We start from the raw sequence: 26,826 nt of genomic DNA, 5'->3' as shown, positions 1-26,826 counted from the left end.
TACTAGATTCGTGTTGGTGTAGAGAAAGCAAAAGTTGTAAGGTGAGGAAATGTGGCTGCCTCGTCCCTGGAAGTGTTCCAGGCCAGGTTGGATGGGGCATGGAACAACCTGGTCTAGTGGAAGGAGACTCTGCCCAATGTATGGGGCGGAACCAGATGATCTTTAAGTCCTTTCCAACCCAAACCACTCTGCGATTCTGTAATAATAACAAGGAAACCTCACAGTCCTTTCCATCACTTCTTGCATTATTAGTTTCCTATGTGATACTCAGCCAAGAAGGCCTCGAGGCTCGGCGGATCCCTGCCCCCAACGCGGCCCGAGCCGCTGGCCCCGCCCGTGCCTTCGGTTTCGATTCTCGTCCAGCGCGGCCGAGAGGCGGCGACGAGTCCCCGCCCTACTCCTGCTCCTGGTCCTGTTCCCGCCCCGCTACTTCCACACTCCCGCTCGCGGTCCGATCCCAGGCGGAGGGGCAGGATGAGCGACCCGGCCGTGTTCAGTTTCCTCAGCCAGACGCTGTGCTCCCATGGCGGGCGGCTGGGGCTGCGGGAGTTGCAGGAGTACGTCGGGCTCTCGGCGCCGCAGCTGCAGGACACGCTGTCGGCGGCGGGCCCCCGGCGGTTCCTGGTGGTGGAGGGCGGCACAGAGGTCCTGGCTGTGACGGACGTGCGGGTCTGTGTCCGCAAGGAGTGCCACGGCTGCGAGCGGCTGCACCTCTGCAAGCTGCACCTCATGGGCAGGTGCCACCTGCGGCCCAGGTGAGCGCGGGGGCGCGGGGAGCCTGTGGAGACGGCAGAGGGTGCCCCCCAATCCCTTCCCATTCCCCAATCCCTTCCCATTCCCCAATCCCCACACGCCCCCCAATACCCTCCCCTCCACACAAACCCCTCACAACTCCTCCAGACCTCTCACATCCCCCAAACGCCCTCACATCCCTTCCAAACCCGCTCATATCCCCCCAAACCCCCTCACATCCCCCCAAACTCCCTCACACCCCCCAACCCCCCCACCCCACCCCCCAGGCTCCCTCACACACCCCCCAACCCCCTCACAAACCCCCCACCCCTCACACACTCCTACCCCCTCACACCCCCCACCTCCATCCCTCACACCCCCAAACTCCCGCACAACCCCCCTCAGGCCCACCAAACCCCTCACACCCCCCCAATCCTCTCACTCCCCTCACAACCCTCCGCAAACCCCTCACAGCTCCCCTCATAACCCCCCTCACATCCCCAGCCCTGCCGGAGGTGCCGCTCCCGCCCCGGTGTCCCGGGAGGAGCGGGCAATAATCACCTCGGATACAGCCGCGGGGGATCCTTGCTCCGGAAGGACTCGTGTCCTGCTCTCCCTGTGTCGGTAGAAGCCGACGATTTGTTTTGGTTTGGTTTCTTTCTTTTTTTGTTTGTTTGTTTAAATCTACTCATCTCCACACCTGTCCTTCAGCCCCCCTGTCATCTGGGTGAAATAGTTTATACCTATTTCTCAGAAGGAAAAAGCAAAGTGCTGACATGTCCTCTGGTTTCGCTCCAGGGAGTTACAAAAGTTGAGTTTTGCTGTACGTCACTGTTTGGCTTATGGCCCTTTCTTTGAGAGGCACTGTTTGATCGCCCAGGTACATCAGTCCCAGTTTCTGGAATATGGAGGACTCGTGGGATGGACAGGCCTGGCAGCCTCTCTAGCCACAGGTGGCCAAAGGTGGTACCTAGTTTAAAAAACATAGAGGAAACCAAAAGCAAATGCAGAAGAGCAACCCAGCTTTCCCATGACAGTCTCTGATGGAAGAACTTTGTAGCTTAAGCCCCCAAGCCCCAGGTCTGGTATTGATGCATAAGATAAATGAATTCACGACCTGAATTTTCAGCAGCATGGTATTGAACATTTATTAGTAGAACAAAGGCAAATTACAGCGCTGGGGCGCTTAGCAATATTGCCAGAGGCGCACCTCCATTTTTCTGTGAACTTAAGTACTTCTTTAAACTGTTACGTATTCATTAAGCCCAGAAAGTAATTTACACCTCACTCAACTTTCCCCCCTCTCTGGTCTCTGCCTCCTTCCTTCCGCCAGCACAATGTCTTGGTCCTCTGGATGGCTTCAGAATTGAAGATAGGCACCCTCCTCCGGTGCCTCCTCAGTCTCCAACCTAATTTGTAGTTGACAGTTTCCTTGGGAGCTGTGAGTTTTGATGAGATAACAGACTTCCTGGGATGCATGCGGTTTATCTTCTTTGTTTCTTTAACATGTCCTGGTTTCTGGCTCTGTAGTTTGTCAACCTAATAGACATTTATTACCATGCATTTATTACTACATTCTCCAACATATTACAATTATTTCGAAGTTACAATTCACACTAATCTTGTTTCTACTTCTATATTTTACCTTAACACTATTTCTGCATAGTACTTCTATATTTTACCTTAACACTATTTCTGCATAGTACATTATCACTTGTAAATGTTAAAATCATATATGCGAAAGACAACATTTATCATTCACTCATTTGTCTCATCCAGCATTAGGAATACGCATGATCCTACTGGATCCTTCCTCTTCTGCCCCAGCAAAATGGATCACTGTGCAGTTAGATCTGGATAGCATGGAGGGGAAAAGCCATGTCTCTCTCTCATCATTAGGATGATAAGATTTTCTCTTTTTTTGTTACATTACAGACAATACAATAAGCTCCTAGGGCATTCACTGTTGGAAATGCCTTCACGTGTGTGTAGGCACTCATGAGGGATGACTTTGTGTGAATGAAAGTTTGCAATGAGGCAATCCTCTTCATAATGATAAACCATTCTGTCCTCTCAATAACACTAAGTATTTAAAATCACTTTGGTATGTGTTAAAAATTAATAAAGCAAAGAGTATACCTTTCATGGGAGGGAGCTTGATTAAAATGAGGGGGCAGAAATTCTGCTGGGTGGACGGCAGAGATCAAGACAGAGACTATTTTTTAACTGATAAGATAAAATCTAGCCTTGCTTCCAGGTCTTGCATCCTTTTTGTTTTAGAATCCCTGGAAAGAAGAATGTCTGGGCAAGTTACTCAGGTCTTCTGTTTAGTGGAATCATTCTTTTAGTCCAGTTAATCCTGTTTTTAAATAACGTCTGGCAAATGGCTTTTTACTGGGTTTTTTTTCTTTTTGCCTAAATGTGTTCTTAAACTCAAGTGTGTAGTTATCATTGTATTTGTAGAGTGTTTAAACTTTTGCCTTGGAAATACAGACTCAGGTGATGTAGATCACTGTCTGACTGTCGGTGAACTCTGGAGTTGACTGGACGAACACTGGTGATGGCTCCCACCTTAGATCCTCTGTAGCTTACCTGCCTTCATAGCCATTAATTTGAATGCATACAGCATCTAATATCCTTGGAAGATTGTTTCTCAGGACCAAAGACGGCACACTTCTGCCCTTCCTGTTTATTTGCTGACGAAGAATGTGTCCAACAGGTAGCAGGGGTCAGGGGAGAAATACCTACACAAGGGTCTGTACAGAAGGATTGGATCAGACACACCTGGAGGGAAAACTCTCATGAGGAGAGCTTCAGGAGTTAACTAGAGGCTGAAAGAGTAAAGGGATAGACTTGAATCTGGTAAATTAACAGGTACTTTTACTGTTTGAGTATGTCTAATCATAAAGCTGTATCAGATCATGTGTTGGAAGAGCAAGACACGAGGCAGCTGTATCTTACTGCATTGAATTAATGCACAGATCGACTATGTGTCTCCTCTCTGTTACTGATTTGCAGTACCTTTTCAAATAGATGTAAAAAATCTGCAATCTCCCTCTAATTCATACTCATCAGACGTTTCTCTTGGCTTTGTAAGTGGCAGCGCTGTCTTCATTATTGTGGTTTAAATGCTTCCTTAATCAAAACTCAGAAGTTAAACTTTCTTACCTGTTTTTGATTTTGGTTTTTTTTTAATAAAACTTTACAGCTATTGAAGATAACAAAATATGTTGTTTTCAGCTTCACTGTCACTTTTGTGCAGTGTCTTGCATGTTTCTTTACTTGCCATCCCTAGGATAACAGCCTTTTATGTTCACGAAATCGAGGGTGCTGCAACTTTGGGCATTGTTGGTGTACTCCTTTAAAATTAACTTTCCCTCCAGCTGTTTAGTTCATGTGACTTGGCTTGGATCTTCCTGGAGGCAAAGAATGTGTGGGGTCTGGCTGCCTTGAAGTTTAAAACTAGGAGGATAGGGTCACTGCATTTCACAGGGGAATTCTGCTGTTTGGTCCATTCTCTAGCTAATTACAGACACCATCTGAATGTTCACAGACACTCCCACCAAGCCACCTTTTTCTCATGGCTTCTCCCAAGCTGCACGTATTCTGAGGTTCTTCTTTAAATCAACTTGACTAAAGGAGTAAACATTGATATTTCTATGTATTTTCTTGCAGCTCTTGTAAGTACTCGCATGACATCATGAATGCTGAGAACAAAAAAGTTCTAAGAAATCACGATTTGTCTGGCCTCAGTGAGAATGAACTGCAAGTCCTGCTTCTCCAAAACGATGCATTCTTCCTCCCTGATGTAAGTTGTACTGATGTCTTAAGAGAAAGTTTTTGTTCATGAGGAATGGGAGAGGGCAAGAGAGAATATGGAGTTCTGATCTTAATGTCAAGCTGTTAAGATATGAAACAGGATTAGTGAGAATGAAGGCGGAATGGGAATGGCAATGTCAAACAGCATAAAGCCAGATCTGTGAAAGGGATGTGTACTAAAAAATAATTAAAAAACCACCCTCATAGCAGTAAAACTGTTTAATAAGTACCCAAAGACATGCATCTGGAGAAGGCCCTGTCATCTGTGATGTCTGAAGGCCTGCCTTCTGATAGCAGGAGGTGGGCAGCAAGGCTACAGCCTGTCTTGTGTCTCATTTCTGTTATCTCAACAGGACGGCCATAAAGCTGTTCAAAACAAGTAAACAAAAATGTCAGCAGCTTCACCTGAGGTTTACAAAGGGTGAGATAAGCAGGAGAGAGTTGAAAGATCACAATAACTGTACATGCTTACAGGGTAAAAGGTATGACCAAAACCCACTCCTCTAGGTTGCTTCTTCTCTATGAGATGAGAAGATGAGGAAGTGAGGCCCCCTTTCCTTTTCCAGTCTTTGTAGGCCTGCACATTTTGGTGCTTGAGGATATAAGAGATGAGAAGAATCTCAGAAAATGACCAAATGACTGCAGCCAGTTGTATGTCAAATCTGGCTCTTCAAAGTGCACTGGGTTGTTGTACACTGACTTTCTATGAAGTAACCTTTGTCCAGTTTGTATGCCACTCATTGATTTTGTTAAATTGGGTTGGACATTCCATTCTGGTTCAGCCTGTGTGTATAAGAGCTATACTGTCTTCAAGGTATGGCTGTTTCAAAGTCAGTAATACTCTGTTCTGGCTACAGCTGCTCCTGGTTAAGAAACTACCGAAGTACTGCCCTTGTCTTTTGCAGCTTATAATCTCCACAGATTTGTTGATACAACAGTTCTGTTGTTTCTTTGTACCCTGGTGTGAAAGTGCTGGACTTTGACAAAATAGATTTTTTTTTTTTTGTGTAGCGTTTTAAAGTATGTTTTACTGGCAGACTGAAGAAGCCATGGTGGTGATAAGCAAGGGGAATTATTAATCGCTCCCAATAATGAGCAGATAGTAGCAACTATCCTTGGCTGGTATTACCCTTAAGTGCTTACTAGAAATCTGCCCCTGGCAGGCATCATTAATTACATGTAATTTGGCACTTTAACTCCTATCATGCAGTAAAATAGCAAAACCAAGAGAAAACTGTGACCAATGTAGGGCATTCATAAGCCTGAGAGCTGGGAGGTAGGATGTAAAAGCCAACTTGGCTGTTTCCTGCTTAGAAATGCAGGTTGTGTGGGTGAAGACATGGTATGTAGGAAGCTCTCAAGCAAGGGGACACTTTGGTATTCTGTGACCTGAACTGGATTCAGGGTAAGAAAAACATGACAGTACCACCGTTTAACTCTCACCTTCTCTCTGGCTCTCCTGTTTTGTTTGTTTGTTTGTTGGGGTGGGGGATGGTTGTGTTTGTTTGTTTTGTTTGTTTTTTGGTTCTGTTTGTTGGCAAATGCAAGGGGACAGTGTGCTTTCTTGATGTAGCTAAATAGTGGATCCCCTATTGTCATGGTTTAAGCCCAGATAAGTACTATGCAGCCACTTGCTCTCTCCCACCCTGATGGGATGGGAAGGAGAATTGGAAAAGAGGTAGAACTTGTGGGTTGAGATAAGGATACTAAAATAATTGAAATAGAATAAAATATACTAATAATAACCATAATGAGAAGGAGAGAGAGATATTAATAAGACCCAAGAGAAACAAGTAATTCCCAGTACAGTTGCTCCCCACCTGTTGACTGATGCCCAGCTCATTGTCCCTGAGCAGTGGTTGGTGGCTCCTGGGAGGACAGATTTGGAGGGGGCCTGTGAGAGTCCCAGAGTGATTTTGGGGCTCTCTGCCAGACAGCTGTGTCCCCTCCTCAAAGAAGCTTTTTCTTGTTACTGGCTGCTCAGGCAGCAAAACTGTTACTGTGGTGCTTAGTGGTCAATATGAAGGAGTTTTTGGTCTGTGACTTGTTCCCTGGTCTGATTCTCTGTGTACCTATTTTTTTGGTGCATAGAGGAATAAAGAAGTGCATTGCTTTTCCCATATGTACTCTAATCTCAAAGCACTCTCCTTACCATTTTATAAGCTCAAATCTTCAATGCAGAATAAGCTTTACAAATAGGAAGTGCAAATTCAGTTTCAGCTCCATGAAATAATAACTCATTTGACACAGTGTACATGTTTTTATGGAGATACTTGTTCTTGTTTATTATGTTGTAGGGGTTTTCAAAATAGAATAACTGTAAACCAGTGTGGTTTTATGCAACCATTTTTGCACTTGCATCCATTTTTGTCACTCCTAAGCTTGTTGGGTTGGCTTTTCTTGGAAACAAAACATGCACAACTTCAAAACTGAAAATGCATGAGTCAGCTTAAATACCTGCTCTTCTATGCAAGAAATCTGTCTAGATTAAAGAAGTTGCACATGCCTTTTAATCACCATTTTTCTGCTGTTAAAGCTGCGTGCCTCTAGGACAAAGAAAAATTCTAATGTGCTTTTCCATTTCCTATCGTATCCTCCCCTCTTTTAGACCTGCCAGTTTTACAACAAAAAAGGTGGTCACTGTATGCAGCAAAACAACTGCAACAAGCTTCACGTTTGTCGACACTTTCTCTATGGGACGTGTAAATTTCCTCGATGCATAATGTCCCATAACATCTTGGATGACCATGCATTGAGAGTATTGGAAACTGTAGGCATTGATGGGAAGATAGCTTCAAACTTCCAGACTATATATGATAACAAGCACATGGAGTTCAACAGGCAACAGAAGAATGGGAATGGTAAGTTGCAAGAAACAGTGGTCTTAAACAGGATTTTGAGTTTGATAGAGGTAGAAACTGTTCTTGCCATACCTCCCTGCTAAACCCCATCATCCTTTTGATGATTTCAGTACATAACTCCAGACCAAGGAATGATTTTAGGAAAAAACCAGCAGTTACAAGGATTAAAGAACCGAAGACAACTTTGCCAACAGTGGAATCCATCCCGCATGTGCCACCTTCACAAGGTAAATATCGAGATAATAGTACCAACTCTTCCCTTGTGGAATCAGCTTTTGTATTTCTCCTCCTGCAATATGTACATATTTCTTTCCTCTCTGCTATTATGTGCTTGCAAGAATGGAGTAAGTCATGGCACAATCATGTGGGAGGGAGAACTGCACATTTACTGCCTAAAATACTGTGTGCAAAACACCAAGTGCCTGGCAGTAACTGTGACTAGCTAGGGTTTGTAACTGTCATTGCACCTCTGTTGTATCAGCAGTGGAGTGCCGGTGGAAAATTACGTTAAAAAGTGTGATGGACATAATTCTCCACAGAGATTGGGATATTGCCAGCTAGCTGAGCTTCTGGCCCAGCAGTGCTGTTCATTCAGTCTTCTCATGCAGGTTCCAGAAGCACCGTATCTGTTCAGAGTCAAGACAAGTTGCCAACCCGAGTGGAAGATAAAGGTGAAGGTATGGGTTGTTTCCAACCCTCCAGTCTTGAGACTGGTGGTTTTCATTGGGATTTGATTTCACACAGCCTGACAGCTCCCAGTGGTAGTTGAGTGTAGCTTATGTGCTTGCCTTATTGTATGCTAAAATCCATGGTACCAGATGGCCAGTGGAGCAGTGTTGGAATTTCTGCCCAAACATTGTGCAGCACTCTGTACTGTCCTGGACACATTTTTTCCTTCCTAGGAAGGTGACAGAATTGTATCTGTGCATGCAGTATCTTTCCTTGCCTTCTGTCCCTAGGCAACTAGTAAAGCTTTTCAGTAGAGCTGTTGTCTTGATAGACCTTCCAGTGAATGAATAGCAACCTGTAAACCTCTTGTTCTTCTGGGCAGAAGGGCCTTGGCTTTAAAGCTTATCAGAGTCCAGTACTCTCTGCACAGGTTCTTTTAGATATTCCACACATGGATGGTGTAATGTTTCATATCAAATTACATGTGTGATGGACATAATTCTCCACAGAGATTGGGATATTGCCAGCTAGCTGAGCTTCTGGCCCAGCAGTGCTGTTCATTCAGTCTTCTCATGCAGGTTCCAGAAGCACCGTATCTGTTCAGAGTCAAGACAAGTTGCCAACACGAGCGGGAGATAAAGGTGAAGGTATGAGTTGTTTCCAACCCTCCAGTCTTGAGATTATGGTTATCTAAAGAGAGTTGATGTTATGCAGGTGTTGTGGACTAACCTCAGTGACCACCACACAGCCACTTGCTCACTTCCCCCTGATCCCCAGGGGGAAGAGAAAAGAAAGAATAAAGGCAAAAAATCTTGAGTGTAAAGATGAGGGAGGGGGAAAAAAACCCCAAATAATAAGTGGAAGACGAAAACCAAGCAAAAGAAGTGGTACAAAGGCAGTCACTCACTGATTCCCATGCACAGATTGATGCCTAGCCAGTTTCCTAGCAAATGGTAGCTAACTCTCCTAAAACTCCCTCTTCTCCTTTTTATTACTGAGCTTTATGTTATATGGTATGGAATGTTTGGTGACTTTGGGTCCTTCGTCCACTTGTGTCCCCTCCCAGCCCACTTGTGTCCCCTCCCAAGCTATTGTGCACCGACGATTCTATTTGCTCTGGGGGCAGGGCGAAAAGCTGAGGCCTTGATGTATATCGCTGTTCAGCAGAAGCTGGGGCATGAGTGTGTTGACAGCATTGTTTTTGGTCAAAAATCTAAAACACAGCATCATATGGGTTGCTATGAAGGAAATTACATCTTATTCTAGCCATGTCCAGTAGAGTGACACTTTTGGTGTAGCAAAGTGATGCAAAATCCACTGGAAATAAAATACAAATGTTGGCTTAAAAAACATAGCAATTACAGTGGGCAGTTGTCTTGGTTTGAAAGACAGGTGTCTGCTAAGGAAGGCAGAAGCCTCCCTTGGAATGGCAGATGCAACCCCCCTTCCCTCCGAGTTATTATAATTTTGAAATCAAGGGGCTTTTAGGCAAAGATGTGGGAAATAGGAATAACAGTTCTTTACTATTATATATCTATATGTGTATAACCAGTCAAACAAGCAGCAATAACCATGGCAGTAACAGCAAACAATCACAAACCCAGTCCCAGCCTTCTCGGCTGTCGGGCCCTTTCCCCTCGGGTGCAGTTCCGCTCGCAGCCGGCAGGGGCGCTGGCGGCTCCCGGTGAGCAGGGCAGGTGCGATGGTTCCTCCGCGGCTGCAGGGGGCGCTCCGGAGCGAGCTCGGGGAGCACGCGGCAATGGCGGCCTGGGGTCCCGGGAAGGGATGGAACAAAGGCTTCACAAACCCCTGGGCAGCCGATCCCGGTGTCCGGCCTGTGCCTCGGGAACAGCAGGCTGGAACAGCAGGCTGGAACAGCAGGGACGAGCGCAAGTCCCGGGTGGCAGACGCGATGTATCCAAACGGGGAACCTCCCGGAGGTCTGGGCAAGGCAGGGCGAGCACGGCTACAACGTAGCAGAGGCTCGAAGCAGTGGCCGGGCAGGGCAGGGGAAGGGCGGCCACAGCCCGGCTCCTAGCGGGGCGGGGAAGGCGGGCTTGGGATCCGGGGGCTTCTCCAGCAGAAGGAAAAGCAGCCGAAGAAAGCAGCCTCCCTCTCTGTCCTAACACCGGGAGACCACACACCCAGGTGAAAACAAAAGAGTAGCCAGCTCTTTTGTTTTTCTTAAGTACCCAGCCATTTGTTCCCCTAGCAACACTTATGGGCAAAATTCCTTTAACAGAAAAAAAACCCCAGGAGAGCTCCTAAAACCCCAACAGCAGCTCAGTCACAATAAGGGGACTCCCACTGCAGCTCTGTATAATACATTCAGTGTCACAATATATACTCACTGGGTGTCCCCAGTCCCTGGGGAAGTTGAAACCATCTCAAGCCTGTTGCTGTCTTCAAAATTCTTTGGTTGATTGTTTAGGTTTAATACATCTGTGCCCTGTGTTCGCTCCCCCCATGGTGGTTTGGCTGACTTGGAGAGAAACATTTCTCCCCTCAGTCAGTCTGCTCAGCTGACAGTGCCATTTATGCACCCTCTGGTCCCCTTGGTGTGGAGACAAAGTCAGTTTCTTTGCAAGAAGCATGGTCAGTCACACCCTGTGTTGTTCTGAGCTTCCTGACACTTCCCTTGCCCTTCCTGACTGAGACTTCTTCCAGTGCCAGGGTTTACTGTTCAGTCACAAAGCCCTGAGTTCTGTGTTGGGCTGTAAGGGAGATAATCAGATCCTGAAAGTGCTTGACTTTGCTACTGCAGTCAAATCTTTTTTATTTCTGGGATGAAGTACCAAATGCAGTATCTTTCTCTAAGAGCAGATATGGACTTCTGTGTTCTTTGCTGTAGGTAAAAAGGGCAATTCCTCTGATAAAGCTTCAAAGGACAACAAAAAAGACAACTCTGATGAGATCTGTTTGTTCTATGTCTGGAAGTACTGCAAAAACAAGGGTAAGCTTTATGAAAAGTCATTGGAGAAGAGTTGTCTGCAGAGGCACTCCTGCTCAATGGCTTGGGCTAGTGGTGGCGCATGGAGTGCTGATGGCAATTGTGCCTCCTCAGTAGTTTCTTTTCTTTCCAAGTCACTAATAAACACTGTCAGAATTACAAACATAATCAGAAAAATGCCAAATGGTATACTTAAACCCTTTTCCTCTGGGTATTCCAAGCTATTTCAGCCCTTCTGATGGGGGCAGGCTTTGGGTATATTCCTGTGGCAAAGCTCTTCAAGTATGAAGTGTCACCCTTTCTGTGGCTAGAAGAGCAATTTATGAGCTGACTTTATGCTGTCATCATTGACAGCTGGTAAATATATGCCACCCTTTATTTCTGCTGTATCCTATGTACATCAGATAATAGCCATATTCTCCCTCATTAAGTCCTTTAGAAGGTGATCTGAATTGTTAAAATATCTTAAAAAAACACAGTACTTTTACCAGCTAAGCTAAAGATAAATCTAGTCCATTGTCTTTTTGGTAGTGGCCAGAACAGAGGTCTGAGGGAAGAATATAAGTAATTGTATTTGGGGGCTGTCCCTGAACAGTCATTTAACCCGGAGGTTTGGCTCTTCCTTTATTATGAGGAGGTACCATGACATTTTCTTTCCGTGAGCTTGTCCAGTCAGTTTCTAAAGGACTGCTACTCCTCTGACAATGTGGTCTTTTATCAAGACCCTATATAATGTGAATGGTGTACAGGGTGAAACTGTGACGGTCAGGCTCAAAGCAGCCATACTGTGACCACCAGATACCTAAACTCAAGTAACTGTTGGAGTGTTAGTGTGCTTAATTTGCCACATTTGGCTCGAAAGATGTAAGGCATTTGGTCCATACTTGGATGTGGAGTGTCAGAAGTCAGGCCTTGGCAACCACCCCATGATTTCTAAGGGACTAAGGAAAAGAGAACCAAATATATCAGTTTATGTGATGTGTAGACTCGACTTTTTACAGCTGAGACACATGGTTATGTGACACAAAACATGCAGTTCCTATCTGTGGCACTGTTCTCCCAGCTGCCAGTGTTGTGTCTCAGCAAAGGGAAGGTTCTGGTGTCTTTCAAATACGTTTGGCAGTTTGTATATACATATATATGTTGCTTTTCTTGGTAAGACTGCAGAAACACACTCGCATTCTGTTCATTGGGTATAACAAAGCCTGGGAGAGAAAGCCTCAAGGTGTAAAAGATGCTGGTTCTATTCTGGTTTTTTCTTGTCTTACTCTCAGTGTTAATGATTGCAGAGTTCTTGACTATGTTTGATTTTGTTGTAGATAAATGCAAATCTGTTCATTACCATTTGCCGTATAAATGGGAGATACATGATGGGTTCTTCTGGCATGAACTTTCCATGATGGAGGAAATTGAAAAGGCCTATTGTGACCCAAAGAACAGCAGGTATAGTAATGCTGGACTCCTTGCTTGGAGTATTGTGATTGAGCCTGTGTAGGAAAACTTGTGTTTTCTTCCTAAAGATGTCTGACTTCTCAGCTTCTGGTTACTGAGCCTCTCAGAAGCTGGGAGGATGTAAAAATGAGAATTTTTCTGTTCGAAAAAGCAAAGTGAGAGTGATTGCATGAAAATCCCAGCCCAGTTTTGTCTTCTAAAAATAAGAAAACTGTATCTTCCATTTAAAACTCTGTACAAGGTAAAAAGCCAGTGGAATACAGTGTTTAAAATACTAGTATTTCAGATTGTTGATCAGTTTATTTACAGTAATGAAGTTGGGCCTTTTGACAACATTTCAGAGCTGGTCCTTCTGGTTATTTCTTTCCTAGTAGAGCTAGTATCTGTAATAACAATAATAGTCATCTATTATGTGCCTAGAGACACATGTTTTCCTTTTAACTCCTTTCTGAAAAGTACCACTCAAAGCCACCTGGATTCATAGGGGACCCCAAGTTCAGCTTCACAAAACAGTATTCTAGTTTTGGCCCATGCCTCTTAAGGCACCAGATGATTTTGATTTGCAGTTCTCTGGAGATCACTAGCAATATCCGCAAAAGGAGGCTGCTATCAAAATCTTTCTGCCTGGGAGTTAACTTTTCAAGCCTCACAGAAGTAAGAGCCCAGGTGGCTCCAGTGATGAATGCAGTTTGCAGAACTCACAGCTGTGATTGCTGTGATTGCTGTGATTGCATCCTTTGTAACCACAGAAAAAGAACAAAGTTTGTAAGCTGCAGGTGTTTGCTGGCAAATTCAGTCACATGCTTTCCATGTTTGCTTTTGTACTGAGAAAGACTGTAACCACGCTTAGTTATCACAGAAGTTCCTCTTGCCACACTGTACTTGGAGCCTGACACTGTAAAGCTGGCAGTGCCACGTGTGATTGAGATGGCGTTTGTTATCTCACAGGCCAGAGTTCACTTCTGAAGCCTGGAAATGGTTTTCAGAGCTGTCATGCGCTGTGAGAAATAAATACTCTTATTTCAGATCTAATTAAGTTTGGTCACATTATATTAAAGAAAATGGCACCAGCTTAAACTAGGGATTAGAGAATAAAATATCCACTGTTAACTATAATAAACCTGAATTTGTCTTTGCAGCATGGCAAGTAGGAACATTAATTTTCAGACAATGACCTGCTCTTCTTCTTTGGTTCGACGCCTCTCTACACCTTCGTCAGTCACAAAACCCACATTCGTACTGACCACACAGTGGATTTGGTACTGGAAGAATAACCAAGACAAGTGGATTGAATATGGAGAACAGGTGAGTTCACATCCTGTGCTTCGAGTCACTTCTGCAGGAATATGTGGAACCTCTCTGCATCATTCCCCTTTTCTCAGCAGGATTAATTAAGTGAATCCTTGTGCTTGAATTTTACAGTTGGGTAAGGTGGTGAAGCTACAGCTGTTCATAACAGACATGATAAAATGCTGGCAGGCTAGAGGGAAGAGAGCTCCCTTTCGGAGTTGTGCATGGCTCCTACAGAGATTTAACATATATACACTGTCCTTTAGATATGTGGGAAGTAGTTGCCTCTTTTCTAAACATTGCCCTGCTTCCTTGGACATGCAGGGGTTGCTCTGCTCTCTCAGATCAAATGCAGTCTTTTTCCTTGTATGTCCAAGTCCTTTGATGAGAAAGTAATCTATCTGAAAAATGCAGGAAAAGAAATAAATACAGAATCTCACCTTCCCCCAAGGCAGATGAGTGTACCCCATATGGTTTACAGTATAGCAGCACAAATGATAGAACACAAAGGTGATCCAGGGACTTGGAAAAGTACACAGGGAAAGGTGGTGGGTAGAGCACAGTTTAAAAGACTCAGAGAGTAACCTCCAAGAGTACTCAGCCTCAAAGAGTCATCCTGAGAGGTGTCCCACATCTGGGAGAGATCACAGCTGTGCAGCTGCTCCTTAGCAGGGTGTGCTTGCAAGGAGCCCACTCAGGCTTTCCTATCTGTGGAAGGAAGTGGTTGGGTCATAGTTAAATCACAAGCAAAGTAAAAGGTAAGAGTGAGACTCCTTACACCTGCAACTTTATTTTTCATTGGCAAACTAGTCTTGGAAGAACCATTTGCTATTCATGCATTAATCATATCATCAGTGTTTGTTTCCAAGCTCATATGCATCAATGCTTACCATGTCACCCTGTTCCTCTGCGGGTTTTCAGAGAGCAAGTTTGAACTAGAAAAGTTCTTGGCCTAGGCCTTTGCTTGCTTTGGAGCCTGAACCAAACTAACACTGGTTTGGTAAGGAGTCAAGTGTACCCATCACACCCAGTGGCAGCTCAGCCCCGCCCCCTCCCCTGCCATGGAACTGGACAGAAAATTGGAAGGGTAAAAGTGAGAAAACTCGTGGGATGAGATAAAGACTAAAAGACAAAGCAAACGTGTGTGCACAAGCAAAGCAAAACCAGGGATTCGTTCCCCACTTCCCTTGGACAAGCAGGTGCTCAGCCATCCCAGAAAAGCTGGGCTCTATCACAGGTCACAGTGACTTGGGAAGACAAATGCCATCACTCCAAATGTCTCCCCTTTCCTTCTCCTCCCCCCAGCTTTGTATACTGGATTGACACCATACGGTCTGGGATGTCCCAGATGTGGCCAGTTGTGGTCAGCTGTCCTGGATGTGTATCCTCCCAACTCCTTGTGCCCCCCAGTCCTGTCATAGGTGGGGTGGGCGAGGAGCAGAAAAGGCCTTGGCTCTGTGCATGCCCTGCTCAGCACTCACTAAAACATCCCTGTGTTATCAGCTCTGTTCAGCACAAATCCAAAACACAGCCACTACCAGCTACTGGGAAGAAATTTAACTCTACCCCAGGCAAAACCAGTGTAACTTGTTACAGGAATTTAAATGGAATATATGTGTGTCCATCATTACTAATTATGTATTTGTGCATATGTTACAAATGTTCAGTACTCAGCCTCAGGCCACCATAGTTCTGGGTAGATTCCTTGTCATCCTACTCTTTGCCTCTTCTTTCCCTCTACCCCAGCTAGTTATCCAGGGTTTAGTCCTGATTGTGATACTTCTCATTCTTTCTTTTTCTCTCTTCTCCCCACAAAGGAAGAAGGGAACAGCGTGACCCCACCATCTTCTGCTGTAATCGAGGATTTATATCAAGCAAATCCAGATGCTGTTGTACGTTTCCAGGCTGGCCAGCATCAGTACGAACTCAATTTTAAAGGTAGTAATTTTACATATTCTCGTCTACAACTGTACAGTGCTTTACAGAGTCTTGCAAAGTCTCCCAGCTTTTAGAAGCTGTGTCTTCCTTTCCTGACACCACCAGTTTCACTTACTGGAGGTGGAAGTGAGGTAGTGATGGCCCAGAGGAAATTCCTTACAAAAGTAACCTTCCCCCCTTATTTCTTCACACTCTCCAGACTCATTCCCAACCTGAAATAAAAAGATTCATGGACTTCACATGAAGTCATAGTAAATCTTAACTAAAGTAAGTTAACTCTGTGGATGGTAAAAAATAGATTAAAAGAGTTAAGCATCTTTGTGCTGCTGTAGCAATGTTTAAAGAGCATGAGTGGCTTGAGGGAGCAAGCAAGATAGGCACAGGTTCAATCACACAGTTACAGGAAAGACAGGAAGCTTATATAGCCTTTGTGCAACTATTCCTCAGCAGGTAGAATTGACAGGGAATATGCAGTTTTCATTACAGAATGACTGTCCTTAATTAATGACCCAATCTTGTAGATGTATTCATGGCTTTTTTTTCCTGCTCTTTTTTTCTCCTCAAGAAATGACCCAGACAAACACTGCTTTTAAAACTCAAAGACAGGTCTGCAGGCGACCAAAATTTGTGTCTTCTGAAGATGTGCAGAAGATAAAGACAAGGTAGATGCTCTTCAGGTTCTTTTTTTGTATTTTAGAAGTAATTATAAGGCAAAATGGCTGCCAGTGCTGGCAGTGGTTGTACAAAGAGCACAGGTGCTGCTGGAGAAAGCATATCCATGGGACTGAGCAACAGAAACTGTATCACAAACTACAGTCTTGATGCATCACCTGCTGCCTGGGGTACATGTTACTCCAGGTTCTACAGCCACTAAGTCGTTACTTAAAAAAGCAAGTGCAAGAGGCCTGTGGTGGTTGAGTGGCAGCATACAGAGCCCAGCTTACAGACTGAGGCTCTTTCCCAGTTTCTTTGTGGTTTATTTTGTTAATTTTTAAATACAGGAATTGGCCAAATTGGATGCTCCAAATCTGAGTGTTTGGAACAGTACTAGAATTACTAACACTTCATTTTCTGTCTGTTTGCAAGCATTCCAAATCAAACCTGTCCTAGCCACTGGGATGCATCTGCACTGCCTGACTTGGGATACAAGGTATCTTTTTTTTTTCCCCCTTCTTGTAATTCAAATGGAAAGGCACAATTCAAAGGTTAACTGAATCAAGTGTAACTGCGTAGATGCTAAAAAGGGACAGGGGTCATTTCTTGGGTGGGTGTGCTAAAGATTTAGGTGATCTCCCAAGGGCTCCTGAAACAGGCGCCTAACTGCCTTGAACTTCAACTGCATTTTAGGCTTTTTATCTACATGCAAACCCAAAACTCACCAAATTCAAGACAGGAAGAGTAAGTTTGGATTGGAGATCCAGGAAAGGAAATCTCTATGTCTTCCAGTACTGTCACATACATCAGAGATCTGAGCTCAGACCTTGGCCTCAAGAAACGGTAGAAATAAAGATCTACAACCATAAAATAAAAAAACATTGCAGTGATGTCTTCCACAAAACAACCCAAACCCCTGTCAGCCCAAAGTCTATGTTCTTATTTGATCTACCAAGACCAAAATGTGTGGGTGTTTTTTAGATTACTAGGTCCTGCAGTCCTTCTGGAAGAGCAGCGCAGTTTGTGGAAGTATGACAGGGTGGTAGAAAAAAAGGCTTTTTCGTGTTACACTTGCCTTTTGTGTAGTGGTTTTGACCCTGCTTGAGGAACAGGAGCATAAGAGGTTTTCCTTGTTGACTGTGTCACAGTATCTTGTGTGATGCTGACCAGGTTGTGTTGGCTCAGATACCCTGGGGGCTAAGGAACACCAGTGTGTGTCTGTGTGTCAGTGTCATGGGTGGAGTAAAGCACTTCCCTCACAAGAGAGAAGGAGTGCTATGTTAATATAAAATTGCCTTTTAACAAATTTTGATAGTGAAGGTGACAGTGGTTTAACAAGATTTGATGGCAAAGTACACTTGATTATTTACTGCATAAACGACAGGGTCAGACAAAACTGTTAGAGAGATCCTCCTGTTGAATTATGACTTTCAGAAAGAAAAGATGAAATAATGGTTTGAAAGACAGGTGGAATGGCAGATGCAACCCCCCTTCCCTCCGAGTTATTATAATTTTGAAATCAAGGGGCTTTTAGGCAAAGATATGGGAAATAGGAATAACAGTTCTTTACTATTATATATCTATATGTGTATAACCAGTCAAACAAGCAGCAATAACCATGGCAGTAACAGCAAACAATCACAATCCCAGTCCATCCCTTCTCGGCTGTCGGGCCCTTTCCCCTCGGGTGCAGTTCCGCTCGCAGCCGGCAGGGGCGCTGGCGGCTCCCGGTGAGCAGGGCAGGTGCGATGGTTCCCCCGCGGCTGCAGGGGGCGCTCCGGAGCGAGCTCGGGGAGCACGCGGCAATGGCGGCCTGGGGTCCCGGGGAGGGATGGAACAAAGGCTTCACAAACCCCTGGGCAGCCGATCCCGGTGTCTGGCCTGTGCCTCGGGAACAGCAGGCTGGAACAGCAGGGACAAGCACAAATCCTGGGTGGCAGACAAGATGTATCCAAACGGGGAAGCCCGTGGAGGTCTGGGCAGGCAGGGCAAGCAGGGCTATAACGTAGCAAAGGCTCGAAGCAACAGCAGGGGCAGGGCGGCCACAGCCCGGCTCCTAGCGGGGCAGGGAAGGCGGGCTTGGGATCCCGGGGCTTCTCCAGTAGTGAGGAAAAGCAGCCGAAGAAGCAGACTCCCTCTCTCTCAAACACAGAGACTGACTGCCCACACATCCAGGTGAAACAAAAAGAACAGCCAGGTCCTTTTTTTTTTTTCCTTAAGTACTCGGCCATTTGTTCCCCTAGCAACATGTATATAGGGAAAAATTCCTTCAACAGAAAAAAAAAAAACTAGGAGAACTCTTAAAACCCTAACAAATAATGATGAGAGTGTGTGGGAATCTGGCAGGCAGCCCATTTGAAGATTTGCCTGTGATATTTGGAGCTTAGTGGAAGTAACAAAGGAATATGCTCTTCCCTTGGCTTATCAGCATCTTAAGCATAAAATTTTCCAAAGAATGCCAGAAAGACAGGTAGCTCTTTTTAGGTGTCTTGAGCTGTATGTACTTAACTGCTTCCCATACTTGCTCTGAAAACTTGTCTGAATTTTAATTGAGTCCATTTGTTGGGGTGTTCCTGGAGTCACTGGGGTGACTGTGGGAGGTTTTGGAATGCACTGCTCAGGTCCATAATACCTTTTGGTTGTACATGTGGGGATGTGTGACTAGAAGGATCAGCTTGTTCCCCAGAGCTCAGTTTGCTTGCTGAGTTGGCACCCAAGAAAACATCTCTTAACTTTTGAGTACCTTTCACAGGAAAGGAAAACTGACAGTGCCCACGATACCTGTTGGCACTAAAAGGGAAAGCCTGGGCTAGATTAAATCTTTCTGTGAGACCCTAAGCTTGTTTTCTTGCAGTAGGTAATACTGGGAGTGGCTGGGATTCTGCATTCTTGTGGTGACCATTGTAAGAGCTGACAGCTACAACTTGATGAACTGCCTTCTCTTCAGACATTGACAAATAATCCTGGCAAAATCTGCTGTGCTGGAAGTGATCCATTTTAAAAAGGAACCTGTGAGATAGGCAGAAAATCATCTTGGCTTATAATGAGCAGCTGTGTTTTGGTAACATTGCTTATTTTTCAAGCATTGCAGTATCTTAATCTGTAAGTCATTGAGAGTAGTTCTGTAGAAGGAGGTGTATAAAATGCACAATGGAAATTGGTAACACTGATTGGAAAGTTGGGGTGAATTTCTCCTGTCTTTGTTTAACAAAGTGGAATTGGTAGTTGTTAAATGTTTTAAAGGAAAAAAAAAAATTGATTATGTCCTGAAACTTCATGCTGGGTTTAAAATTGTTTCTTTAATGCACAACTGAAAAAAGTGTGCAGTGGATGCGTGGTTTCCTGTCAGAGGATTAGTCTTTGTGTGGCTGATGTGTTGCTGAATCCTGGCCACACGCAGGCCAAGGATTGCTGCACGTACCAGGCACAGGATGCAATGTGAAGAGTGTCTATTTTATAGACATCAGTTGTGGTGGGGTCACTGTCACCAGCACCACCTCTGTTCCTTCCAAAACCCCAGTGAAGCAGAGCTCAAGGTGTGAGTCACAGAGTACTGCCCCTGTGCAGTCATACACTGGTGGGAATTGCTGTCGGGGCAGTGATTCCTTCTCTGCCTTGGGAACTCTGCTCCTTGATAACAGGGTAGCAAACGCTCACAATCAGTGGGATTTTCCTTTTCAAGCCCGAAGGTGAAAATTGCTGAACTATGCAGTATCAGCCTTCAACAGCAATGTGATGCTGTGGTCCTTTATTAGCACTGGAAGCATCCTTGGGGGAAATAAGGACAACCCCACAAAGTTTTCATGGAAAGGAGAACAGGCTTTGTTGTCTGGAGGCCATCATATGATAAAACAATGGAAGTACCTTTCTTACAGGATTAGGCCTTGTGTCACATGGCTGACCCTCTGTTTTACCTAGAAAGGTTACAGTTCCTCAGGAAGAGATCATGGCATCACAGAATATGCTGAGTTGGACGGGACCCATCAGGATCATCAAATCCAACTCCTGTCCCTGCACAGGACACCCCAAGAATCACACCGTGTGCCTGAAAGATGCAGCATAGCAATAGCACATTTGTAGTTTAAGCAGGAATTGTTCACATATAAATAAATTTGCAGCTGAACACTGCAGGTGACACATCTGAAGGACAGGGCCATCCAAAGGAACATGCACAAACTCAAGAAGTGGCCCATGGGAATCCCATGAGGTTTAACAAGACCAAGTGCTGGTGCTGCACCTGGGTCAGGACAACCCCTGGGGATCTATCCAGGCTGGGGATGAACAGATGGAGCAGCCCTGGGAGAAGAACCTGCGAGTGCTGGTGGTGAGAGCTGGACATCAGTACTTGCACATCCTGATTGTTTTATGTGTTGTGCTGTAAAGCTTTGGAAAATGCTCCTGTATTGAGACATGGGAAATTTCGCTCAACATTTTAAAGGCTTTTAAATAAATTCAAAGAAATAGTTCTTTCTTGTGCAGCTGACTTTATTCTTAATCTTTACAATACTTCCCTGTGACTGATCTCTTCATTAGTAAGTACTTAAATGTAGCTGTGAAACACAAGTTTTATCCTATTTTCTCTCTAAGCCTTCTAATACAGGGAGCTTTTGCCTGGTAGGGTAAGATACTGGTTTCCTGTTACCTTTTAGGATGGCCACAGCTTTCCTCCTTAAAACACTTTGGGATGTTGGGATCTCACTTTGTCATCTTGAGTCCCCACGTGGCTTAAGTTGTGGTAAAGTGGAAGTATTACCAGGTGACATCAGCCTGCCAGCATCATGCTTTTGCAGTTTATGGAGATAAATGTTAATACTAGAAGATTCTGGAGGAAAGACACAGGTTACTTTAGAGAAAAAATGGAAAATTTACGCATGACATAAGCAAGCAGAAGAGCTCAAGGAATGTTTTAATTATGTTTTGCATTAAATTCTCTTTGGGAAAATGTGCATTTCTTGATGGATTTTTAAACACAAAACATACGGATAAATAAATAAAAGGATAATGGCTAAATAGACTTTGTTTCCTTTGGGAAAGGAGGCATGTGTTTAAGCAGGTATTCAGTGTACATTTGTTTAGAAATGTAGGGTTTTTTTCTGAAGTGTCTATTTTAAGCGAAGCTTTCTAAGTTCTAACTTTGAAAAGTTAAGGCACTACAATGCCAGGAGGGTGTTTGTGTTTCGTTTCTTTCATCTTTAGTAGCTGAAGCTCCCATACATGTCTGGTTACAAATGATGCTAACATCTAACATCTTTTGTTCCTGATTAGCTTTAGATATAAAACTGACACTATCTGGAATAACCTGTCAAGGTTTCTTCCTGCAGTTTCTGTTTCATTAAAATTTAAAGTTGCAGGTGTCAGCTCTTGGAGATGATACTCTAACTGATGCTTTCAGCATCCTTCCTGAAGAGAGGTGAGGTGTCCTTTTAAAAAGCAGGAGGGACATACTGATTTACTTATTATTTATTCACATAGTCATGATCTAAAGCAATAAATTACCCTTCTAAGCATAGTTTGGGGACCCTTCTGAAAGTGTATCTGCTGGAAATTAGGCTTCTGCATGTTCTGAGCTCACTGCAGCCTCATGTCTTCTTTTGCTTTGGTTTGTATTTTATAGGCAGTGGTGATGAGTAATGTGACCTCTGAATACAACCGAATAAAGCAACTGTTTCATCAGACTATGGAAAACTACAGCATCCTTAAAATACAGAGGATTCAGAATCCATCCCTCTGGAAGGTCTTTCAGTGGTTAGTATTTTCTTCCCTATCCTTATGAGGAGGGGAGCCTCCAAGAACAGGTTGTCCTGTATGTGCTTTCTAGGAAGGAAAGGAGGTTGCCACCTGTGCTTTAACATGACTGGTATTTCCTTATTAGCAGTTTCGGGAGTGAAGTTGGTGTGTGAGGCCTTCCACAGAACGCTGTGCTCCTATGGGAGCATGGCTCCTTGGAAGAGGGGGGAAAGGAGCATGGAGAGAGAGATATGCATGATGCAAAACTGGGATGAGGATACCCACAGAGATGTGGAACAGTGACTGTCTCGGGATGGAGCAATGACTGCCTGCTGCACGCATGCTCTGTCTGTTACAAATATTCATCCATTAGAGTATATGAAATGCTTAAAAGGGTTAAGGCTTGGGCCTTTTTGTTCCAGTCAGATTTATTTAAGGTACTTTGGCTGAACAAAGTCAGTGTTCACTGAGAAAGAATCCTTGTGTCTTAGCTTAATGATCTCTGAGTTCCAGAGCTCCTTTCTGGTTTACAGCATCTGTATCAGTGATGCTGATTTCCATGTACTTAGGCCAAGCTGGATACCAGCAGATTTGAGCTGGGGCTCAACAATCTTCATGTTAGTTTGATGTAAGATTAAGCTGCTGCTTAGAACAGTTGTCTAGTTTAAAACAAGAGTAAGTATTCGAGGAATGGTCATGGAGTAGAAAAATACTGCTCAAATAAGTGCTTTCACCTGCAAAATGATGGAACCCAGAAAGTTATCAGCTACTGATTTCATAAAACCTTTTAATCTAGCAAAACATAAGAGACTTCAAAACGTGTAATAGTGCATACTTTTTATCCTTCTCCAATGAGGTAATTAAGCTAAGCAAGCAGAGTTTAACATCGCCAAGTCCAGAGGATGATGGAGTAGTCTGGGTTGGAAGGGACCTTAAAGCTCATCCAATCTGCCATGGGCGGGGACATCTTCCACTATCCCAGGTTGCTCCAAGCCCTGCCCAAACTGACCTGGAACACTTTCAGGGATGGGGCAGCCACAGCTTCTCTGGGCATCTTGTGCCAGGGCCTCCCCACCCTCACAGGAAGTTCTCAATGAACAAGTTTCAGTCCGTTACTCTTAACTTTACTAATTTACAAGTTGGAAGGATTCTCCCCTCTGCCTGGCTCTGCTTAATTTGTAGCTGATGACTTTCTGAAGAATATTACTGTCTTGTCCACTTCAGCAGCTTCTGAAAACCTGAAAGGTGTCTGGATGCTGTGGAATAATGATGGGAAATACAAGTTGAACCTTTTATTGTGATTTCTCTTTTGACCCTGTTCAGTCTGTCTCTGGCCTCAACCAGCGAGGTGTGCCGTGGGGAAAGCAGGCTGGGTTTGTGTCCTGGCCCCATCTCCTCAGCAGCACTGACCTCTCTCAGGGGCAGGACCTGGGGCTGTGGCACGGAGCACAAGCTGCCTCCAGCTTTGAGCTACTGTGGAAGCACAGAGCCTCTGTGGTTAATGCTGCCTCCACTCCACTGAGAGCTTGGGTGGGAAGGGACAAGAGACCTTAAAGCACGTCTAGTAGGACCCTACAGAGGAGCAAAAGGTTGGTACAGTGGCGACTGGAATAGTGTTACATTCCCTGAGTAAAGCCAGAATGATCTAGAATTGCTGAGCAGTGGTATCAGTAGAGTGCTCATCTCGTTCATCATGCTGCTAGTATGTCTTGTCTTCTGAGAGGAAAGAGCAGGCTGGAAACCTCATCCAGCTGACATTTACATGAACATTTACATAGTATGATTTGTTTAAAAAACCTCTTTTTCCCTTTTCTTCCATGGCTCACATTTTTTGTCAGGCAAAAGGAGAAGATGAAAAAGGAAAATGAAGGAAAGGAAGTCCAGGAAAAACTCCTGTTCCATGGAACTGATGTCATGTCCATGAAAACAATCTGCACTCAGAACTTTGACTGGAGAATTTGTGGAAACAATGGAACTAACTATGGGAAAGGTATGTAGAAAGTGAGATGGCTGCTCAGACTCCCCTGATAGTGAAGCAATCAAAGTTCTGAAGTCTTTAACTATAGAAGGTGGAAAAAAACCCCAGAATTGGTATTACGATCCTTCTGAGGAAGGCCAGGATTTGCTTTGGGTTGAGGGTAAGTCTTCTCACAAGGTGTCAAGAGCATTAGTGGAGGGGTTTGCTGTAGGTAGCATTTTCTGATGTCTGAGGTCATTTGAACTTGCAAGAGAAATTACTTTGTATGGCAGGGAGCAGAGGGGTGTGCATGCCCTCAGTGTGATCATGGAAGGTCCTCATGTTTTCTTGTCTGTCCCTCTCATCATAACATACAGACCTGTAGTGTGCTTATTGGTATAGCTTTTAAAAAATTAATCCTAAAATAGCAAATTCTGATTGGAAATTACAGTGCAATCCCCTCTCTTGCAAAAGTTTCAGTGATATTCTGAGTAAGGGAAGTCCTGTAAATTGGGTCAGATACCTCCTGAAAACCCAGAGGATGCTCAGATTATGCTGTCACTGTATAGATTCTCCCCACAACCATGTTCTCATCTTGTTTTCTAGGAAGTTACTTTGCTAGAGATGCTTCCTATTCCCATGCCTACTGTCAGGCTACGCAGCAGGGATACTTCATGTTCGTGGCTCGAGTTCTGGTTGGAGACTACGTTAAAGGCAATACCACCTATGTCCGTCCCCCAAGGAAGTCTGCTGACAGGCTGTGGTTTTATGACAGCTGTGTGGATGATGAGTCAAATCCTTCTGTTTTTGTGGTCTTTGAAAAACACCAGATTTACCCAGAGTACGTAATAGAGTATAAAGCAGAGGTAATAAGCACTTGTAAAGAGGAGGGAACAAGAGTGTGTAAGGAAGAGGGAACAAGAGTGTGTAAAGAGGAGGGAACAAGACCATATAAAGCAGAGGGACTAAGAGTGCGTAAAGAGGAGGGAACAAGTCCATACAAAGCGGCGGGACTAAGAGTGTGTAAAGAGGAGGGAACAAGTCCATATAGAGCAGAGGGACTAAGAGTGTGTCAAGAGGAGGGAATAAGACCGTATAAAGCGGAGGGAATAAGAGTGTATAAAGCAGAGGGAATAAGTGAGTGTAAAGAGGAGAGAAGAAAATGCGTTATATCTTAGAGGAACGTGGCAGTTTGTGTCCCTCATCTTGTTTTCCGTAGTGCAGGTGTTCTCCTACTTGGTGACTTCTTTTTAATACAGTTCTTTAGAATGTTAATCCAAACAATTTTTGCATTGAGGAGGGCTGGCAAGGCACATGCTACATTTGTTGTGACTGCCTTATCTTCTTCTCTTCCTCTCTTAAATGAAGCATAGACATTTTGATGACCATAGCAGGAAAATCAGAATTGTGGGATGGGAAATTGAATGTTATAACTGCTGTGGGTTAATAATTGTAAATGCATCATCTAAAAAATTGGAGAGGATTTCTCTTTGCAAACAGTTAAAAGAAAAATTAACAGTGCAGTAGTTTTTAAGGAAGCTTTCAGGTTTTTAGTAGCCAGTGCAGAATTCATCTGTTCTTGATCTTCTCATCTAACATTATTATAAACAGTTCAGTGTAGGTAATAATGACTTGAGTTTGTTTTCAAAGCACTGCTTGTTAATGCTGGTACAAGTTTCAAGTTAAAATGGTAAACAAAAATAGAAAAAGCGTATTTTAAATCCATGTTGTTAATTCTCGAGAATTTTCATCTGTACAATGGCAGATGGATCAGAAAGCTGTTGGATCAGGTTCTTTGTGGAAAGTTGCAGTAACTTGCTGTAACATATACAAAAGCAGAGCTCATCTGAAACTGTAAAAGCCACGATGTGTGAGCAGATGCCAAAATTTGGTAGTTTGGCTGCAACTAATGGCCATAAGGACACAAAGGCTGTGTCCCAACGAGCCAGGCTTTCCAGTGGATGTGGCCACGTAGCGCCATAGGACAGGAGAAACCTCTAAGGAGCATAAAGACGTTCTGTCCTGTTTGTGTGCATTAATTTTCGCTTTTCCAGATGTAGAACAGAACTGAAAGAGACCAGTTAGGTTCTCTCGAGGCCAGTGGTAGAACTGCTGTCCTAAGGCACCGTCTGCATGTTCTGCTGCCCACTTGTGTGGGGCAGTGTGCTGACAAGTGAGGATCCTCTTGTATTTTCTGGGTGATCCTGGGTCAGAAACCAGTGTAGTTTCTATTAGCTGTTAGCAGGGAGTCTGTAATTGGATCGAAGTGAAGGCCCTCTGTACAAAATGCCATATTCAGGCACTTCAGCTGTTCAGAGGGAAACTGGTGGTGAGGATAGAGGAACAGTAATTTTTACCTTCAGATAGGCTCACAGAAACACCAATATCTTCTAAGGTTTTTGCATCTGTGATGCAAATCTGTCAACCATTCAAAAGATTTCAAGTTCTTCCCAAGAGGAAGGGAAAAGAGAAATCCAGAAAAGCTTATTAAAATGACTTAGAACTAAATGAAAACGTGCGGGTAAGGTTTTAACACTTTTAAGATCTCTCGTTTGCCTGTAGAGTTCCTGAATTACTGAGCTTGCTGTATTTGCAAATAAAACTTGTTTTCAGACACTTTCAGCATGCAGTTTGTCTTTACATAAACATGGCAAGACCGAACAGACTGAGTGAGCCAGCCCCTGCCTGTGCTCCCTGTCTTCCTTCAGTGTTTCTAAACCAGGGAACTGCACATACGTGGCCTGCCATTGTAGGGTAGGTGCTCAGCTAAGTACTAA

The 26,826-nt window shown here is 44.2% G+C and overlaps 1 protein-coding gene across 1 annotated transcript; it reads left to right on the top strand.

The window, feature by feature from the left end:
* Positions 1-474: 474 nt before the first annotated feature.
* Positions 475-26,623, top strand: LOC309572704 (protein mono-ADP-ribosyltransferase PARP12-like; the record flags this gene model as incomplete). The annotated part of the gene is made up of 15 exons (XM_082281141.1): positions 475-755; positions 4,408-4,540; positions 7,160-7,412; positions 7,523-7,639; positions 8,021-8,089; positions 8,660-8,728; positions 10,933-11,034; positions 12,351-12,474; positions 13,623-13,788; positions 15,591-15,711; positions 16,277-16,373; positions 16,798-16,861; positions 21,980-22,110; positions 23,931-24,082; positions 24,656-26,623. 15 exons carry the CDS (start codon positions 475-477, stop codon positions 25,225-25,227), a joined length of 2,451 nt encoding a protein of 816 aa, XP_082137267.1. The 3' UTR covers positions 25,228-26,623.
* Between the last annotated feature and the right edge of the window lie 203 nt (positions 26,624-26,826).

This window comes from Coloeus monedula (assembly GCF_965178545.1).
Source record: "Coloeus monedula genome assembly, chromosome: 4".
NCBI lineage: Eukaryota > Metazoa > Chordata > Aves > Passeriformes > Corvidae > Coloeus > Coloeus monedula.
This window is presented reverse-complemented; position numbering and strand designations above follow the sequence as displayed.